The 19,401-nt window shown below is 38.6% G+C and overlaps 2 protein-coding genes across 2 annotated transcripts; one reads left to right on the top strand and one right to left on the bottom strand.

Annotated features, from left to right (window-relative positions):
- Window positions 1-6,937: 6,937 nt before the first annotated feature.
- Window positions 6,938-14,083, top strand: LOC146684520 (transmembrane protein 198-like). Its single transcript, XM_085443805.1, has 5 exons — window positions 6,938-7,127; window positions 8,385-8,696; window positions 10,741-11,316; window positions 11,424-11,551; window positions 13,200-14,083. The coding sequence occupies exons 2-5, from the start codon at window positions 8,543-8,545 to the stop codon at window positions 13,347-13,349; spliced, it is 1,008 nt and encodes a 335-aa protein (XP_085299931.1). The 5' UTR covers window positions 6,938-7,127; window positions 8,385-8,542; the 3' UTR covers window positions 13,350-14,083.
- A 1,871-nt stretch (window positions 14,084-15,954) lies between these two features.
- On the bottom strand, window positions 15,955-19,041 carry LOC146684519 (matrix metalloproteinase-19-like). The gene is made up of 9 exons (XM_085443803.1): window positions 18,925-19,041; window positions 18,401-18,489; window positions 18,183-18,313; window positions 17,892-18,104; window positions 17,557-17,802; window positions 17,371-17,472; window positions 17,086-17,250; window positions 16,845-16,972; window positions 15,955-16,773 (listed from the first exon to the last, which is right to left on the bottom strand). Exons 1-9 carry the CDS (start codon window positions 19,039-19,041, stop codon window positions 16,534-16,536), a joined length of 1,431 nt encoding a protein of 476 aa, XP_085299929.1. The 3' UTR covers window positions 15,955-16,533.
- Window positions 19,042-19,401: the final 360 nt, after the last annotated feature.

Genomic DNA, 19,401 nt, shown 5'->3' with positions numbered 1-19,401 from the left:
ATATCTGTGATGATTCAACTGAAAGGTAGATGTTTGCGATTTAGTGGTGTCTGGATGTGCAGGGTGTTGTGCTGTGGAGTCTGATGGCTGATGGCACCGAGGATCCCCCTGAGCGCATTAAGACACTTGTCTGGATGAGTCTGCAGCCAAAGATGCTCCTGAGCTGTCTCAGCTCGGCTACAGAGGATCAGAGGATGGATATTCTTCAAACAGAGCGGTCACGCATACTCTGTCAGTGCCACTACCAAAGTAGATCCATGATGTCCACATTTATACCTAAAACTGTCTGATAGTGTTAGACCTACACAAAAAAGCTGTGTGTTGATGTAGTGTTGATGAGCTATTATTATTTGAAGTGTTAAATAGGTTCTAGTGTTCTTATATATAATTAAACAAATACTGGTTTTCTATTAAAATGTGTGAACACTGATAATAAAGTTTGAAAATGATTTATACTCATGATTTAGGTAAAATAATAGTTGAATATTTTCTTTATTTTTTTTTCAGGACATTTTGGGGCCTGAGGCAACAACGCAGAGCGCATAGAAATTACAAAAGTAGGCCAAACTAAGTAATGTTGCATCTAAGGGTGTATTGTTGTTGCCTGATGGACAAAAAAAAAGCAGTTAGCCTTTGGAACAGTACAATAAAGTGTATGACAGCATTAGATACTGATGAATATCACATGCAAAAGAAGAGTGGAGTCGTCAAATCACATCCAGAATCAAATTATATATGCTTTTTGACCACAGCTTTTTGTCTGCCAAAATTCATACAATCAGTAAAACCTAGTTCTAATGGGTGTTCAAAGCACTCCGGGTACAAACACCGCTCTCTGAGAAACAGTCAACCCGGATCAATACATCTTGCATTGCAATCAGAACAGTCTTAAAAAACACACACTCACTCTGAAGTTTTTATGAATCGATTGATTGTATTTTTTTTTTCCTTTGGGACCAACAGAAACATCAGTAGAGTGCTATAAATGAATATTTTATATGTGCCTTGAGGGGAGAATTTTTCACTACAATTCTTCTCTTACCTGTATCGCTGCTTTTTACTCTTCACTGTTGCCAAATATTGCTCACGGGGAATTTTTTAAATCACTGGGTTTTTCTCATATCTTGAACAGCAGTTACCTTGCAGTGTAAATTTCCTGAAAAGACTTTTGTTTTTATTTTATATTATGGTTTGTAATCAAAGAATAGAAGTCTGCTTTAATGCAAATAAGCCAACATTATCATGAGTGTGCAATTTGCTGACATATGTGAATCCTTATATGGAGGCTATAATTATTATTCCTTATACTAAAGCAATACTTGTTATTCTGTCACTGATAAATTCAAAAAGTGTGAAAAAAGAATCGAGCTGAAAATGTAGAGGTACTGAACTGAACAGTACTGAACAGGCCGATCACAATATTTGTGGACTACATCAATGAGGCAGTTCATTACTCAGTAACTCAATGGAGAAGCTAACTTTTTAAACTACAAGTTACATTAGTTTTGCATTGCCCCTTAAAATGGTCTGAAGTGCATTTTTTCAAAAATACCAGTTAGTGATGTAAACCTGAGGTTATAGTCTCACATCTACACAAATCCTTGTCCAAATTAGGACATGCATACACTCTTTCTCTTAGTTTTTATGTATGAACACAAAACTTGATGATGGCTTGAACCCAACAGAGTTCAGTGAATGTTTTTGCAGATGCTACAAGGGTAGATGAGTATATGGAGGATCTCAGGAGAGCTGGTGCTAATGGGGGTGGGCGGGAAAGAAAAAAAACATCTATCATGTGGCACATGAGAATGAACAGTAGTGGCTGGGTTATAGCAGAAGCCTTGAGGCAGAACTGAGGTGCAGATGAACCAGGTGTTTGTTCCCCAACAATGAGACCTTAAACATAACAAACCACATTACAAACACAGATCACTACATGTGGCATCTGGTTTCAGCAGCCCCTGCTGCTAATATGCAGCTTTTCATAGACAGCTACACATTAACCTGCAAGTCAAACCAATGTTTGTTAAACTTTATTACTTAACATCAGCCTAAAAAATTTGTAATCAATAATATAATATAAGTTTTTATTGTCATTGCCATTACAAAATTTGCTGTGTACACGAAAAACAATATTTCCACACACCCACACGCTCATGCTGGAAAAACAATACATGCAAATAACAATTAGACATCCTCACATGCTTGTGTAATCACGCCAAATACCAATATGTCACACCCATTTCCACACTTACACATAAATCACCCACCTCTGTCTACGATAACTGCAAAGTACTCTGATAGGAGCATCAAATCCTGTGCTGTAAAAATAAAATAATAAATACGACTATTGCACCTGATGTCTACAGGTTATTGCACACGGATACGACAATACTGCACATACTGTTACGAAGCTGTTACACCTGAGCCTGACCAGTGTGATGTAAATGTTATAGTCAGTGGTGTAGTCCTGAGATTATTAAGATGTGGATGCTTGTAAAGTGCTGAGCGCTCTTAGCAAGAAGTGTCTTCTCGATGTCAGACAAAGTCATCACCTTAGCCTACAGGTTATAATTTAAAATAAAAGTTTGTATACCTAGTTTATTGCTGCGTTAATTACACTTTGTGCCACCTGGGACCTTTAAAACATGTTCAGGATATCTGGGAATCTTAGACTGAACACCTTAAGGAGTAAACTAAAATCCAGTATTCTTACAGATTACTTTAGGTATCTCTTAACTTCTATTCTATGTCTTATTCATCAGTACAAGATGGGAAGCTATGGCACTAAATACAAATTGCAGTTGTGGCTTTGCTGACATTTGATTAAAAAAGTCACGGTAGCTCAACGGTGGCTCAAGGTAAAAATGTCTGATTAATCAACCACTCTGAGAGGAACAGAATGACAAAGGTGCAAAACAGCAATCAATACCTGGTGAGACATTTCACTCAAAATTATCATAAATCATAAATGTCAGTTTTGTGGTGGCTCTACAAGACACCAGAATTCAATATCTGGACAACATAAACATCTGTACAAGATTTCCCTTTGGGCGAAAGAAGCCGACAAACCGACCGACAGATCATCAATACCGTCTCTAAAGCTGAACCACTATATCGGCACTGCTAAAAATAAACAACCTTCCACCTTTTATCACCAAGCTCTTTTGTCAGTTTTCATCTAATCTCTCAAGTTTTAAAAAGCATGGTGTTGTTTGATCTGCCAAAGCAGACAAAAGACATATAAGACCAATGAAAGCATGACAAGCTGGTACTGTCCTTATTAGACGTCTCACTGGAGGAACTTAATTCTGAATGACAGCTCCATTTCACTGCCTGTGTCAACCTTATTGCATCTCAGTGTCCCGCAGTTGTATGGCCATGGCTGCTGTCATGATTAATCTGCTCCATCTCCCCTGACATCTGATTTTTGTGCCATAACTCAGCCGCTGACTTGAGGTGAGTGTTTTTTTCACACTCTGCTGTTTCTGCTCGTGTGTCTATAAATAAGACTTTTGCTGCACTGTAAACTGCCCGGAGCAGATCCCTGTTGATTGAGTGCTAACTTACTACTTAATCTCACAGTAAGTACATGCTCTTACTATGCCAGCCTGTGGAGGGAAAATGTAATAACTAAAACGTTATACTCGGCGAGACTGTCTTTTGAAAATAAAGGATTATCCGATTTGACAAGTGTGGCATCTTGTTTGTCTGAATTTGTTGCCTCGGCCCAGTTCTCCCACAGAAATAATGAAATAAACTTGAACTCAGTGGCATCTGAAAGCAGAAGAGACATAAAAATAAACCCACTAACTAGTCGTGCTTGGACTAAAATCCTTCTCTGTATATGTGAAAATGAGCACAGCTTCATTTTGATTTGTTGCCGAAAGCAAAATGAAAATATTATTACTATTTAATAAAGAACCAGTTATGCAGACCAATCTTAGTACTAATGAAAGAATAAAAAATATACTGAGACTATAGCTTCATAATAAGCCTGTGCATACATATCGATGTATACAATTCAGGTTTGATAACAATAAAAAACAGCTAAAATATATCAACTTACTTTCTGCACTTGCCCTACAGCCTTAATTTTTACTTCACTTGACCTCCTCAGTAAAACGCACCTGCTCCCCTACGTCTCACTCTCTTCACTCCCTTTGTTACTGTTTACTGTTTTCCCCTTTTTTTTTTCTTTTTTTTTTACAGTACCTTGATTTCTAACTGAAGTATGAAATATTTGCCTTAAATAATTTCCCTGATCATCTTTGCACTGTTCTCATAGATTTCAAGCTGCATCATTGTTATGGTTGATTTTACCTCCAGTGCTGAACTGCCTCCCTTCTCTCTTTCTCCTTCCATTTCGCTCGTGTTGTCAGCACCTCCCCCCTGGAGGCATAGCTTCGACCGGTCTCTTCTGGCTTCCTGGTTGGTACACCTGCAGTTGGTCACTCATCATCTACTTTTTGCAAGATTTTTCTGCCAGTTATGTGGCACTGACTGTGTGTGGCAGCATTTTTTCAGGCCCCCTCGTGGTATTTCCTGTCTACTTTTAAAAGTTTGAAGTGTGTTGTCCTAATATCTCAGATCTTCTTTCAGTGCATCAGACAGTGACCAATGCCTCCAGGCTCCTCTGGTTTGGATATATGTCTGCCCACTCTGCACCTGCCTCCCCTTGGACCGTTCATTCATTCATCCATCCATTCATCCATTCTTTCCCCCTTATCCAACTCAGGGTCACAGGGGCTGGAGCCTATCCCAGCAGCCATAGGGCGAGAGGCAGGGTACACCCGGGACAGGCTGCTAGTCTACTGCAGGGCTAACACATAGAGACAGACAACCATTCACACCTTTGGGTAATTTAGAATTACCAATTAAAGTAAACCCACTAAGTGCATGACTTTAGGAAGGAAGTCAGATTACCTGGACAGAGAACCCATGCAGACACAGGGAGAACCTGCAAACTCCAAACAGAAAGACATTGGATTAGAAACCAGGACCTTCTTGCTGTCTGCCAACAATGCTAAGCACCATGTTGCTGTGCTTCCCCCTTAGACCATTATTGTGTATTTGTGAATAAACATTTTAAACTATTCTTTTTTAACTACCGTTTACTTACCTGCCTCACAAATCTTCTTGTTTATGTTTTTTATATTTATGCAGAGCGCCTTTTAAAGGAGACTGTTGTTGTTTTGCTCATATTAAAAATGGCCAAAATTTCAAATAATGAAGCCACTGTCTGTAGTTTAATTTTTTCTACTCTTAGACATCAGTTTGCAGATATCATTAAATGATCATCTATGGCACAGAGCCCTGTCTGAGCGCACGGAAGTCCTACATCTTTCGTTTATCAGGGCAGGTGATAAAAAGAGAGCTGGGTTGAAGGGAAATTGATAAGCGCTAGAATGAATTGTTTCAGGCAGTGGAGTTTTCTGAGAATCATGCAAATGCACACCAGCAGAAAGCACAAAAACAAGGAAGATACAAAGCAGAAAAATAAAACAACAATTCAAAAAATGCACGATAAGTCTGAGAAATCGATAAAGGTAAAAAGGAAAACAGGGCAGGTTAGTCGTCATTAGGCTCAGGTAGGAGAGAAACACAAAGGAAAGCAATGAAAAACAGTGACAGTGATGACAGCACAGACAATCCCAAAGGAGGGAAAGGAACAAAAGCAGACAGTGAAACCAAAACAAGTCAAAAGAAAAAAAACAACCTTCAAAGTAAAACAGGAAGTAGCTAACAAACAAAGAACTATCAATGACCCATGAAGACAAGCCCTGATGACAGAGACAAGGGCACAAGGAGGGCACAAACACAAAGAAAGCAACAAATATAACAGGGAACAAAATACAACGAGCACATGTAGGTCCCCTATGTAGCATGCAGCTTTGAGATAAAACATTAATTTTAGCAATTGCAGTCCAGATGTAGATATGAGCTCAATAAGTTCAATAAGGAAGTTCTCTGGTCATTCATTTACCTGCATTCACGCTGCTCTTTTTTCTGCATTACTTCCTCTTTCCCACGCAGTCAAAGATATATATGTTGTCATCACTCTGGCCCAGTCTTTTTCTCACCTGCGTTCTGGGAGCCAGTCAGCCTCTGTTCCACATAGTTTAAATCTCAATGCTCTCCTGTCATTCTGCCTTTCAGACTTTTACTTCCTGCCTCCTCTACATCTCCACGTCATCCTGACCATTTCTGCCACCACCAGCGTCTAAACTCCAGGAGGGTCCTCTTCTATTCCTTGCCATTGTTGGACTCCACTATGCTATGTGGCTTCATTGCAGTCTAATTACCAAATACATTATTACTCTAAATTTCAATAACTCATGCTCAGTTCCTTCAAATCTTGACTTATTGAGATTTGTAGGCATAATGTTGCCTGCATGCTACCACCTTAGTTTAGCATGCTAAGATTCTGATTAGCACTAAAAACAAAGTATAGCTAAAAGTTGTTGTTAAATTTCAACCTCATGGTGGCAGTAGAGGAGAAGCTCAGGGATCACTTAAGTCAGTATGCATCATCCCTTTAAGACCACAAGTACCTTCACAAATTTTAATGCAGGTTCATATTATATATAGCACTAAAACTTTAAAGGCACCCACTTTAACATGGTTAAAACACACACACACATTTAGAATACTGTTTGCAACCCATCATGAAAAGGATTAAATTACATTTTTGTGGGGAGATCCTATGAATAAACACAAATCAGAGCCTAAAACAATATTGTTTTGGTGCAAACTGAATTTAACCTTAATGAAAAGTCACACTGACTGAAATAAACTCTGAACTGTGCTGTGGCTCCAGCAGGATCCTGGGTAGTGAGAGTTGAACTCTCAGCTGGTCCGGCCTTGGACTTGGTAGCAGCTTTGTATTGACGCTGGGGGCAGATGGTCTCTCTCTCTCTCAGAGTCAGGCGTCAGCTGTTCACAAGCACAGATGAGGGACTTACTGCGGTGGACATTGATTTCACACACAGCTCTCAGAGAGAACAACATAAACTTTTGACAAACTATGGACCTCTCTCTTCTTCCCTGGGGTTAACAGCTAATGAGGATATTTTGTTTTTCGCAGAAAGTTTACTTCTACAGTGTGAAGATATGTGGCATTTGAGGTAGGTCACAGAATTTTTAAAATTATGTTTTCATTTAAGAGACTGTGGTTTCTTTATTGTTTGTAGTTATTCTGTTCAGCTCTATAGATAATCATACTGACTGTTTCTGCAATGAAAACAAAACATTTTTTTGTCACTGAATCTCACAAACTAGTAGAAAAATAATTATTTTAGTGGCTTTTCCTGTATTGAAGCTGTGATTTTTTTTTATGTTTTTAATGTTACAAGGATTATTTAGCTGCTAGAAAATGTGTTTATGCTTTTATCTATATAAGAGGACACAGGAGTTGACAGGAGGATCCCTCACCTGCTAAAGCCCCTATAATTCCATTTGCTGACTGTAGGATCTGCCTGAACAGCTTATAAAGTCTTTACAATAATACACCCTGTAGCTAGACAGCTGCACTGTAAGCCAAGATGAAGAGTGTGTAAACACGATCTATGCAGTTAATAATGAGTGTATAAAATATCTAACAAAATAGTTTTAATTTAGCTGATAAGTAATCCTATTCTGTTTTTCTAGTGGAGGAAAATAGGTTTATGCTTTGCATAAATGTCTCCATCTTTGAGTGAAATGTATACCCCAATTTCACTCAAATTAATCAGGAAATATTTTTCTTTTGAATATTCATAATAACTATCCACAACATTAAAGTGATGCATCGTTAATTATAAGCTACAGTCCTTCTCCAGAATGCAAACTTTTGAATCACTATGTACTTAAAGGGTTTTCTGAATGCAGAACTCATTTGTTTCTGTACTGTTTTAGCTAGTTTTACTTATGCTAGAGGCTAGAGTACATCTATTCCACCATATAGAATATACTGTATTATTGTTGAGCTGTTTTTTTTTCATTATCTTGTGCACTAAACTTAACCATACTTAACCACATGTTCAGGACAATACATACGTATTACAATGGCATCAAGTCACAAGGTCATTTCCTCATCTGTATCCTGTTCTTGAACAAAAGAGAAACTCAAGGGGAACCCCAGTTTCCTCCTTTGGTTCCTGAACAGGGAATTGGACATGGGAAAGAGCAACATCCTCTCATAAATTCACCCAAATATGACTGATGCTTCATTTAAAAACTTTATGATGTCTCATATGGAATGGAAGTTGTGTTTTCATTGGAGAAATTTCCGGGATAGACGAGACTTGATGTTTAATAAATCTCAAGTTAGTGCAGGAAAAAATAGAACTGGGTCTGTGTTTGTCTTTGCTGTAGAAGTCATAAACAGTCTTTTCTTTCTGCAGGTGCACAACAGGAAACAGTTTAGTACATGCTCTTGGTTCAGGAGCTTCCTCTTTCCCTGGATACAAAATGCAGGCCGTTCCAGTTTTGTCCTTTCAATGAGCAAAACAGATTCACGTCCACACCAGCTGCTCACCACCAGAAGTAATAACCCTCCAAGATGGCACTCACTTCACTCTATGTTACTGAGAAACCAGGAGCTGGCTTAAGTGAAGTGGACATATGTACACTTGAGATTAATATGAAGTATGAAGTCATCCCATCTATTGTGTGCTCTGTTTGCCTTTCATTTGGCCTCATCTACTGCTTTTCCGGTACGTAATCATAATGTTATTAACGTCAAATTTAAGGAAAGACTACTTAAATTTTTTACATCTAACTGTCCACTCCGCTTTTAAATGTTTCAAGAGCTCACCTGATGGCTTAAAGCCTCAGTGGCAGGTGTCTGCAGGCTGCCAGGGGTTTAGGGTGGATAAGCCCAAAGCTAGAGAAGGCAGATGGGTAGTCCTGTGTCTGAATTTGACAGAGACAGCATATATGAAGTGCTACCTGTTACACACTCATGGTCTAAAGTTAAAGCTGAAGTCTGCTCCTGTCAGCACTGACAGTGATTTGTTTTTATGTAGAGCTACACAGGGAGAAAATATACTACAGTATTAAAACCAATATTTATTTGGTATTACTGAGAAAATATGCAGAGAAAAATTCAATCAACACAAAAACTGAGTGTGATAAAGAGTGTTGTGTCACAAGGACCTGCAGCCTAAAACATGTGACATTACGCAAACACACATGCTGCCAAAGTCTGTTTTTCCAGTAACACTAACGCACTGTGAGGAAATGTATAACTGTCAATAATTAATAATGGGGAATTTAAAAAAAGCAGTTTTAGTGGTGCAGACAAAGAGAGTGCTGTCATAGTTGTATTCACTTATGCAACTCTGTGGTTAGTGATTGCCATGCACATGCAAGTGGCCTGCCCACAGAGACTCAAAGGACACCAGAATACAAATGAGTCATGTGAAGCATTGGGCAAATGTACAGCAGAATTACACTGCAAACAATGAGCTTTGTCTACTATCATCCACAACCATCCACCCAAAAAAATTCATCAGAAATCTAAAACATTGCCATAACTGTCTTCACCATACGCCTTTCCATATCACAAAATAAATATCTTTTGTATTCATAGACACTAGTAAACATGTCTCTCACTATAACTAAAGGTAACCTGTGGTATTAGCCACAAAACTGTAAAGGAACGAGAGCAATCACTGTAGTCTCCCCACCTGGAGCTGGAGATGAATGCTGGAACAAATTTGTGAATGAAAAGGTATTTTAGTGTGTGAACCATCAGCATCTGCAGAGTCATCCAATCAGCTCTTATTGTTGTGGCTCATATAAGGTAAAAAAAAAAATAGTGGACCTAATATTTCATCTACCTTGGATAATACACATTTTTAATCTGTTTTTTACAGATTCTTTTATTGTTTTTGTTTTTGTTTTCTTAAACATCTGTCCTGTCCTTGTAGCAAGCAGAATCATGGTCTGAATGCTTTGTTGTGCCAAACACATCTGCTTTCCCAAGAGGAGCACTATGGGCTCTCTGTAGGCTCCTTTTGTTAATCTTATTGTTTTATTTATTTTATTTTTTATTATTCATGCTATTATCTATGTGGATATTATGCTGAAGCAGAAAGGACATGAAAGATAGAAAAAGAAAAGGAGAGAGAGAGAGAGAAAAGAGTGGGTATGGGAGGGAGGAAAGCTGGGAAACAGACAGACATGCTGGGTCTCCAACTGCTACATCTAAAACAAAGCACATTTAAAAATCCCACCAAAACTACAATAAAACTAAAATAATATTATTATTATTGCTAAGTTACAGTGCGTCACTTTATTTCTGTTCACACTGCAGCTGTAAGAATGCGACTTTCCCAACTCTGAGACTAATAAAGTTTATTTGATTTTATGAAGAATAAAAACATGTTTGTTTGATGTGTTTTGGGCACAGTTAACAAAAGAATCTTTGCAATGCAATTTTTTTACAATTACATAACTGTAACTTTAATATAACAGTTAAGGGGACATAATAAATGACTGAAGTGTGGTGCTTTACATTATTGCATTACTAACAAATAAAATGTAGTTACATTAACACATTACATCCTGCAAAATCCTGAAGAAACATGACAAAAATATTAGGTGATCTAAGCACATAAGCTAAACCTAAAACCTACAAATACAAACCAATATTCCTTAATTGATCCAGTGATGCCTATGCTTTGCCTGCTTATTAATCAGTATTAAAACTAACACTGGAGCTGGTTCTAACCTTCTTTTATTACCCTCCCCCAGGATACCGCTGCTTCAAGATGGTCATGTTCTTCTCAGGCTTCCTGTTAAGCTCGGCAGCCATGCTCCTCTTGTACCATAAAGAACCTGCACTGAGCACCCAGCTGCAGGCAGAGACCAAGGCGGGCATTGGCCTTGGTGTGGCTGTGCTGTGTGGACTGTTGACCATGTTAATGACAACTGTGGGACTCCTCATCAGCGGCTTACTTCTGGGAAGCCTTCTCTCCCTCTCCATCTTGGTGGTTATTGGACAATTTCACAGCCTTACTCCAGTTTGGGTGCCTCTCAGTGTTGTTCTAGCTGCCAGCATGGCCGCTGCTGTCTTTACACTCCAGTGGCAGAAACTATTCAGCATAATCTTCACTTCTGTGTTTGGAGCAACTGCAGTCATGCTGTGTGCAGATTACCTGGTGGGGGCATTTGTATTGCCAGATCAAGTGTATGATATATTTTCTCAAGCTGCTCCACGACCACTCTGCTGGTTTGACTGGGCTGTCACTGGAATCTGTCCTGTTTTGAGTCTCACCGGAGTGCTGGTGCAATGGTGGTTTACTGCCAAAGGAATGTCACACAATGGAAGTAAGTTTAATTCAATCTCTAACTCAAGGCTGTATTCACAACCTCCCTATTTGATGTTGTGTATTCATGTTTTATGTTTTTTTGTTCTCCCCTTTTAATGCATCCAGGTGCACATAAAAAACAGAAGAAATATGCAAAAAAACATGCAAATAAAGAGTCAAGGAGAAGACCTCAGCATCACCGCCAACGGAGGCCTCCACCCCTGAAACGCTATGCTGGGGATGTCCTGGCACCGGTCAGTGGCTGAGATTCAAATGGTTGATGTGCTTTTTGGTTCATATTTTATTTATCCATTCCAGATAATAATAATAACAGATGCCAAGGCACTTGGTTGTTTATCCATATCTACATAAGTCAAAAATGTAAAAAAATCTTTATGTTTTTATTGCTATTTCCTTGAATTATAAGAATCAAGTCAGTAATGTTGTGAAGAGCATTTTTACCAACTCTAAGTCATTAATAAATATTAAACTTAGCTATGTACCTAAAGGATTTAGTTATCCTTTGCTTTATTGCCTCCCACCTTTACTACTGCAACTTCCTGATATACAGTGCAATTTCCCAATTTGCATAGCCTGAAGCAACAATATAGGGCTACCCTCTTGTGGTGTCACCACCCAGAGGAGGGGTCAGACACAATGTGTGTTGGATGGCAATCAAGGGCTGCCAAAGTGCTTCTGGCAAATTGTCAGGCAACTCAAGAGGAGAAAGCAGTATTATACTCAAATGGTGCATAGTGCAGGTGGGAGCTGCAAACTTCAACTCAGCACATAGGCAGTGGAAGGAATACCTCAAGGATCACATCAATCCCATCGACATGGATGGATGAGGGGGCAACTTGGCCATCACTAAGGTGAGGTCACCATGATAGTTAAACCACTCCTTCTTAAGGCACTGGATGTTGTGTGACTGACACCCACAACATGCCTTTGGAAGGTAGAGACAGTGTCTCTGAATTGGCAAACTTGGGTGGTAGTTCCTCTCCTCAAGAAGGGGGACTGGAGAGCATGCTCCAGCGTCATGGGGGATCACACTTCTCAGCATCCCCAGAAAGGTCTTTGCCAGGGTGCTGGAGAGGATAGTCCACCCATAAGTTGTGTCTTGGATCCAGGAGGGGCAATGCAGTTTTAGTCCTGGCCGTGAATTCCCGATTAGCTCTTTGTCCTCTCAAGAATATTCAAGAGTGAGCAGGAGTTTGCCCAATCAGTTTACATTTGTTTTGTGAAGGCAATCGACTTCATCCCTCGGGATATGCTGTGGTGGGCACTTCTTTTTATGGACAGAATTTCTAGGCAAGTGACAGAAGGCTCCCACTTTGGTGGTTTAATGATCTCATCTCTGCTTTTTGAAGATGATGTGGTTCTTTTGGCTTCATCAGATGATGGCCTCCTTTCAGGAGGTGGTTAGGGTAAGAGAGGTCTGGGCTTCTCTGCTACCCCCACGACCCAACCAGGGATAAGCAGTGGAAATGGATGGATGGATGGATTTTATTTATCATTTATTCTTGTTTTTGAATTCTTTTTTTTTAAGTATACAATTGTTTATGTTGCTCTGTTGCTGTTTTATTTATCGTATTTTAATTTAAGTTTTTAGGTAGTTTTGGGTTTTGAAATTGGGTTGCTGGAGACCTTGAATGTAAATACGTTTGCCTGGAAATGATTTGGGTTATCTTCTGTCTCTTTCAAAATATGCTAGATAAATAAAATTGACATGACACAAGTATACATTAGTATTAGCACACTTTTCATACATGAACTGGTAAACAAGGCCCACTGCAGCTTTGTGGAGCACCAGAGTGTTCTAGGTTCTCACTGTGTATAATTTGTCTCCATGGTAAATGACCAGTTTAACAACAGTGCATCCTCCTTTTGTTTGCCTTGCAGAGTTATCTTCAGAGCCTTCAGGAGCGTCAGATGGGAACCGGCTCCTCTAAAAGCACCGTCAGCACTATCACACACACTCTAATTGACTTTGACTTTGAAACAGGCTCCATGGTGCCTCTGACCACTTCCTCTCCAGTCTTCACAGTTTGATTAACATGGCTTCAAGCAACTATAGGTTACATATGTCTGAGGAATAATTAATCATTTGAATTTTTGACCATCACAAACACCTTTCCACAGTTTCAACTTGTGGTTTGAATCCTTATTACTGGCTTCATCAGATAACAATCAGCATGCTCAGACTGATATGAGGTACTTGGAGATCATCCCCTGAATGATGACAAGACAAATTAATGCAACCTCAACACAGCATCAGGCCCATGACTACTAAATCCTTTGAGCAGTTTAACTCTCAGATGAGTTCTTTTGTTTCATGCAATATCATTACAATCTTAAACACTCTGCTTATGTCACTGTGTACATACATAGATCAGTAACACATCTAGATTGCACTGAAATGTAATCATTACAGCTACAAAAGATAAATGTGTGCCAGCACATGCAATGAAACCAAGGATATACATAAAACATATAATTCTGAACGGTAGACCAATAAAATGTTGATCAGACAGCTTCACAGTCAGCTGTTTTGGGTATTGTCTTATGTTAAGAGTCATTAAATCAGCAACGTGATGTTTATGCAATCATACCAAAGATAAGAATGTCAGCAGCATCGAAAACACTGATGGTATTAAAACTGTGAAGAGTGTGTTTAGTTGTTTATGAGTTCAAGTTTGAATTTGAAAACCAGATGATGTGTTATTTCATCTTTGAAGGTTACATCCTTATTTTTAAGAGATTAAATAAAACATGCTTTTCCTCTGCTCTGTACTGTTATTAATCCATCTATACTCCTCTGGTGTGTTGTCCTTCTTTGAAGATATCTGTTCTGGAGAGGCTAGATCAAAATTCTCCTATTTGTAGGTCACAAATACATTTGACTCAGAAACTGTATCTCCTCCAAAAAATCATGACTAGGTCACAAAAAAATCCACACGCCTTCTTGGAGTAATTGTACAGCTGTTTTCTGTACACCATTTTGTCACTGCTATAAAAGAAGAATGCAGCTGGCCAGCATTACAGAGCGAGATGTCATTCATGTTTACATTCTCTGACCTTTCACAAACAAGAACCTCTTGTGTCTAAATGTTAAATCCAGTTTTAAAGCTTTTACTTCAGCATTTCTTTAGCATGTTGCATGTTTTGGAATCAGAAGTGACCAAATTTGGACAAATGGGCTGAGTTATCTACTAATATTACCATTAGCTTGATCCGTAAACTGCATGGATGCATCATGCAGACACAGATACCTTATAATTAGTGCTAAGCGAGCCATGTGATTTGGTATATAAATGTATTAAAAATGCTCCAAAAGATACAAACAGATTTGAGAAGTTTTTCAGAGTTGATAATAGACAGCTACCAGCCTTGAAAGTTTAAACAGTTCAAAAAACCTGTAATTATTATGAGGGATTTAATTATAGAGAACAAAGCCATTTTTGTACTAGACTGTAAATATGCCATAGCTAAACTTTGGCCTTTTAACACTGGAGTCTCTGAGTACAGACTCACTTTACGGAGCCAGCCTCAAGTGGTCACTTGAGGAACTGCAGTGTTGACTTCGATTTGCAGTCCCTTCTGGATGTTGCCACTTGGTCAATGCACTTTGTTCTATACAGTTTTATGGTTGTGGGGTTCAGGTTAGCAGAAAAGAAGAAAACAAGAAGTCTATGAACACTATGAAAATGGGTCCAAGATTTCTGGAACATTGTTTTAATTATAATTTAATTTTAATGTATGAATATATCAGTTTTGTTCTTAACCTTCCCTTTATTCACACTTGTTTAAATGTTAATTCCACTTTTTTCCCACCCTTTGTTTTTTCAGTTAATGTCGCTACTGTTCAGCTATGTTAACTTTGCACTTTACGTGCAAGGATTTAGAATAGAATAGAATAGCCCTTTATTGTCCTTGTACATGCATAATGATATTATGGACATTTTTGTACAGAATGATGTTTATCGTAGCAAAAAACTTCTCCACAGACATTTTAAAAGAAAGTGGAAATGACATTTTTCACATTTTTGAGCCGTTGTCTTCTGTCTGAGTAAATACAGTTTCAATTTTTTTGTTCCTTCTAATTTTCATTTCATTTTGAATTAAAGTTTTCATTTCAGTGTAGCTTCAGCTAGTTTCCGCTGGTTTGCACATTTCACAATTGAGCTTTTTATGGTCTGACGATGTCCAGTTTTAATACAGTCTTTTTTTTTTATGTGGGTGGTATTTGTTAAGGGCAAGTGCTAAGAAGTCCAGAATAGATATTAGAACACAACAGTGTAATCGAAAAATTACGGTCACGGAAAAACACATACAACAAAGTCTTCTGATGTTTCCAATAGAACCACACAGCAGCAAAATTAATTCTTAGTTTTCTGAATGCACAATATAATTTTCAATCAGCCTATTCAAAGTCTGATTTTTATTTCAGTTATTTCAATTGTTCACATCGAGTTGTAGTTTTTAGTTTCATTTTAATTAATTATAATAAACTGGTGCCTAAATAAAAGTGAACACAGAAGTTAGGTATTTGGAAGATCTCCATGTGGTGAAAACCGCCTGCTGATCTTGTTCACGTGTCTGAAGTTGACTTTCTTATCATGTAAAGTGACCTTATCCTTCAAAGACACTGCATGCACAACTACACAGGTGTTTTCCACCTGCTCTGACTTCTTAAGACTCCTGCTTTGTTAAGAGCAGCGTGAGCTTCACAAAAATCTGTTTTGGTTTTATTTGATTCGTTTAGATTTTACCAAGACTCCTTTATCTGGCATTTGTGGCCAGACGTTAAAAAGGGCACCCTAACAACATTTGATATAACTCATATAATATACTGACATAATGTACACATACACCAATAAAATGCAACCGGGGGAAGGCTACAGAGAAGTATTCCTCACGTGTTCTGTGATTAATGTCCTCTCCTCTGTTATCCTGGTTGATTGGTCTGTTTATTTAATGTTAAAGTGGAAGAGAAGCAGAAGTATGTATAATTAAAGATAACTATTTTAACTAGTTACTAGTTTATTTGTTAGTTTAATTAGGTAAGTGGAAGCTTTAGTATTCCTTTTTTGCTCAACATGACAGGACTGAGAAGCAAATATCATTGCACACACCCACATAACCAATACCCATACTGTGAGCTTGTTTCACTGTTATTAAATCAAGTCATTGTGCAGATAAGGCTAATGTTGAGTCCCCAGTGGCCTCTGGTGGCTCAGTCGTCACACTGCATCCAGCGCAAGGCAGTGTTGAGAGGGTAGGTCTTCTCCACTGCTTGGTAGTTTTGGTTTACACGCCAATACTCGGTGCCTTTAAATATGTATACATAACCATTAGTCCACGTTAGTGCAGCATCAGTGTTGCTGGGCATCCCTTTGAAGAGTTGTCCAACTGGTTTAGGGTATGATTTGAAATCCGTCGGAGCAATTTCATCCCATTGCCAGTATCCAGAGCCCTGAAATAAAGAGCAAATTATTGACTGAGTTCAGATATCAAAAACAACAAAAAGACTGAAAATCATCTTACTTTGAAAAAGATAATCTTCTGGTTCTTATTGAAGTAAAAAGCAGAGTCAATATTTGCAGGGATGTTGGACAAACGTTTGGGGAAGCCCTGGTCAAGTTTGAAGCCTGTGTATCTCCATAATTTGTCTCCTGTGAAAGGATGTTTGCAGAGGAAAGACACTTGAATTCAGAAAACACACCAAACAGAACACACAGCTGGAATTAAACATTCTGAACGCTGCTGATAAAACTACTGAATAAACCTTTCAGAAAGTAGGATTTGCCAGTTCGCGGAGAGTGAACAGCTGCACTGAGACTTCCTGGCAGCTCCTTCCACAGTGCGGAAATCTGGATGGGAGTGTTGTAGTCAGAGTTGGACACTGTCCACACATACTGCCCACTGAAAAAGTATGTCTTACGCAAAGGACCTGCAGGGGCAAAATGTAGGAGAAAAAATATCTTTAGAAGCATCTTCCTGTTTTGTTAAACAAAATACAGAGCAAAGCATATATAAAGGAATTTGTATTAGAGCATCAGAGTCTCTGTACCCAACATAACTGCATCCACAGTGGCCTTGCATGGATTTGGAATAACTCCTCCTGGCCTTGACTGTCCTGGATTTCTGGATTCAGGAATCTTCTCTGGCTTTCCTGAAAAGGGATAGCATTGCAGGTTGCATAAATAGTACTTCAAAGATATATTCATATGGTGCTGTAATAACATTTTGGCAATACCGTATAAAGCTTGGATCCCTTGTATGTCATCTGGATGAAGCTTGAAGTCAGAGCGGTATCCATTGTAAACAGGTCCCATCAGTGCATTGTAGTACTGTGAGTGGCCCAGGCCTAGAGCGTGGCCAATTTCATGAGCTGCTACAATCCTCAGGTTGGAGCCAGAACTCTTCCCTTCTGTCCACAGTTCATCCTCATCGAAGTGCACAATGCCAGACTCGGGGGCATCAGCATGCGCTAAAACACGGCCTAAAGATGAAGCAAGGATTCTAATTAAATACCAGAAGTCACTCAGATCACAAAACTTTGGAGTTTCTTTGTTCATATGCTGGTCCTACCTCGGCCATCAAAGGGTACTGGACACGTCTTGTCTTTTCTGTGAAATGAGATTTTGATGTCTGCTCTTCCTTGATCCAACTCTCTGAACCTTAAAGGTGACACATCACTCCAGTACTTAAAAGCATTCTGGATGGCCATGCGAGTCTTTCCCTGACCCAGATCAGGAGTGTAATTGTAAATGCGGTACGTCAGCATTTTCTTACGCCAGTAACCTGTGAAATTATAATTCAAAATCCTTTATATGCACATAAACTACACATTAAAAATCCAATATGTATACCGTTACCTACCCAGGACTCGATATTTGAGAGATTTGTTATCGAAAGAATCCTCGAGGCCACATCGAGGTTTATTCATCATTGCCAGCGTGGCTAAATCCAGTTTTCCTGATACCTGCAGGTTGGTCACTTTCTGAAACATTCTGACATTAAAAAAAAAGTTTGAACTTTCAATTGAAATGAAGTCTAAATAGTAAATGAGGACAATGTAAACTGATAAGATGGTTAACCTTAAAGCTTCCGCCATTTGCTCATGTGAATAATCTTGAACTTTACTGTCCAGTGGGATGTGCAGGTAGCCATACTTCTTTAAGTAAACCTAAAAGAATGGCAAACAGTGTGAGGGATATTAAATTATTGATCTCTACTAAACAGATTAAAACAATTGTTCTTTCTTTTTTGACATGTTACTTGACTATTTTTGGTCACTGAAACTAAATAATCTCAGCATGGGTGAGGTGAGGTTGACTGAATATAGATGCTCCATTACCAGCTGAGGAATTACTTCCATTTGTGCCAATTATATAGAGATCTGGCCTTACAGTGACATTGGTGAGCTTAAGACAATTAAAAATCCAGTTTCTGCTGATCTCTGTGGAAGTAATGTTAAAACTGGACAGCAGTGCATGCTCCAAGTATTTCTATTTTAATTCTCAGTGAATTGTATGCAAATTCTAGACTCGGAGACTGTGATTTTTACATTAATATTTTAGATTATATTCCAGCAGATCCAGCTTGTTTTGTATTTTCTTACCATGGCTTCTGTGGTATCTTTTCTGCTCAGGGCGATAGATGAAGCTGTTATCAACAAAACAAGAAGCACCATTAACTCCAGTCTGTATTCCATTTTCCAGTTTGGGTCTTTTTCCATTACTAGATAGAAAAAACAACAACTTTGAATCCAATGCGGCAAGTTGATCTTTTCAACTGATAAATAAGCTGTGTGTCTTTCCAAACATCATTTTATCCATCTTCTCTGTGTTCGTTCTTCTATAACTGTGTCAAAGTTGGTGTCTTAGTATTTATACTGTCAAGTGTCTGTTCAGGACCTGCCTCGAAACCACATAATAAATATTTACAAGGAATGTGATGTGTCGACTGCAAAACACCAACACATATTTCAGATGTTAACCACCTGATCACGCCTTCTGACACCATCATTTAGAGCCATTTGTCTTGAAGGGTGTAAGAATAACTTCAGAGTAATGTTGTTTACGTCAAAGGAAGCAAA

Source organism: Copadichromis virginalis, linkage group LG20, assembly GCF_057382275.1.
Source record: "Copadichromis virginalis isolate Kocher_CV1m ecotype Utaka linkage group LG20, C_Virginalis_male_GT1.1, whole genome shotgun sequence".
Taxonomy (NCBI): domain Eukaryota; kingdom Metazoa; phylum Chordata; class Actinopteri; order Cichliformes; family Cichlidae; genus Copadichromis; species Copadichromis virginalis.
This window is presented reverse-complemented; position numbering and strand designations above follow the sequence as displayed.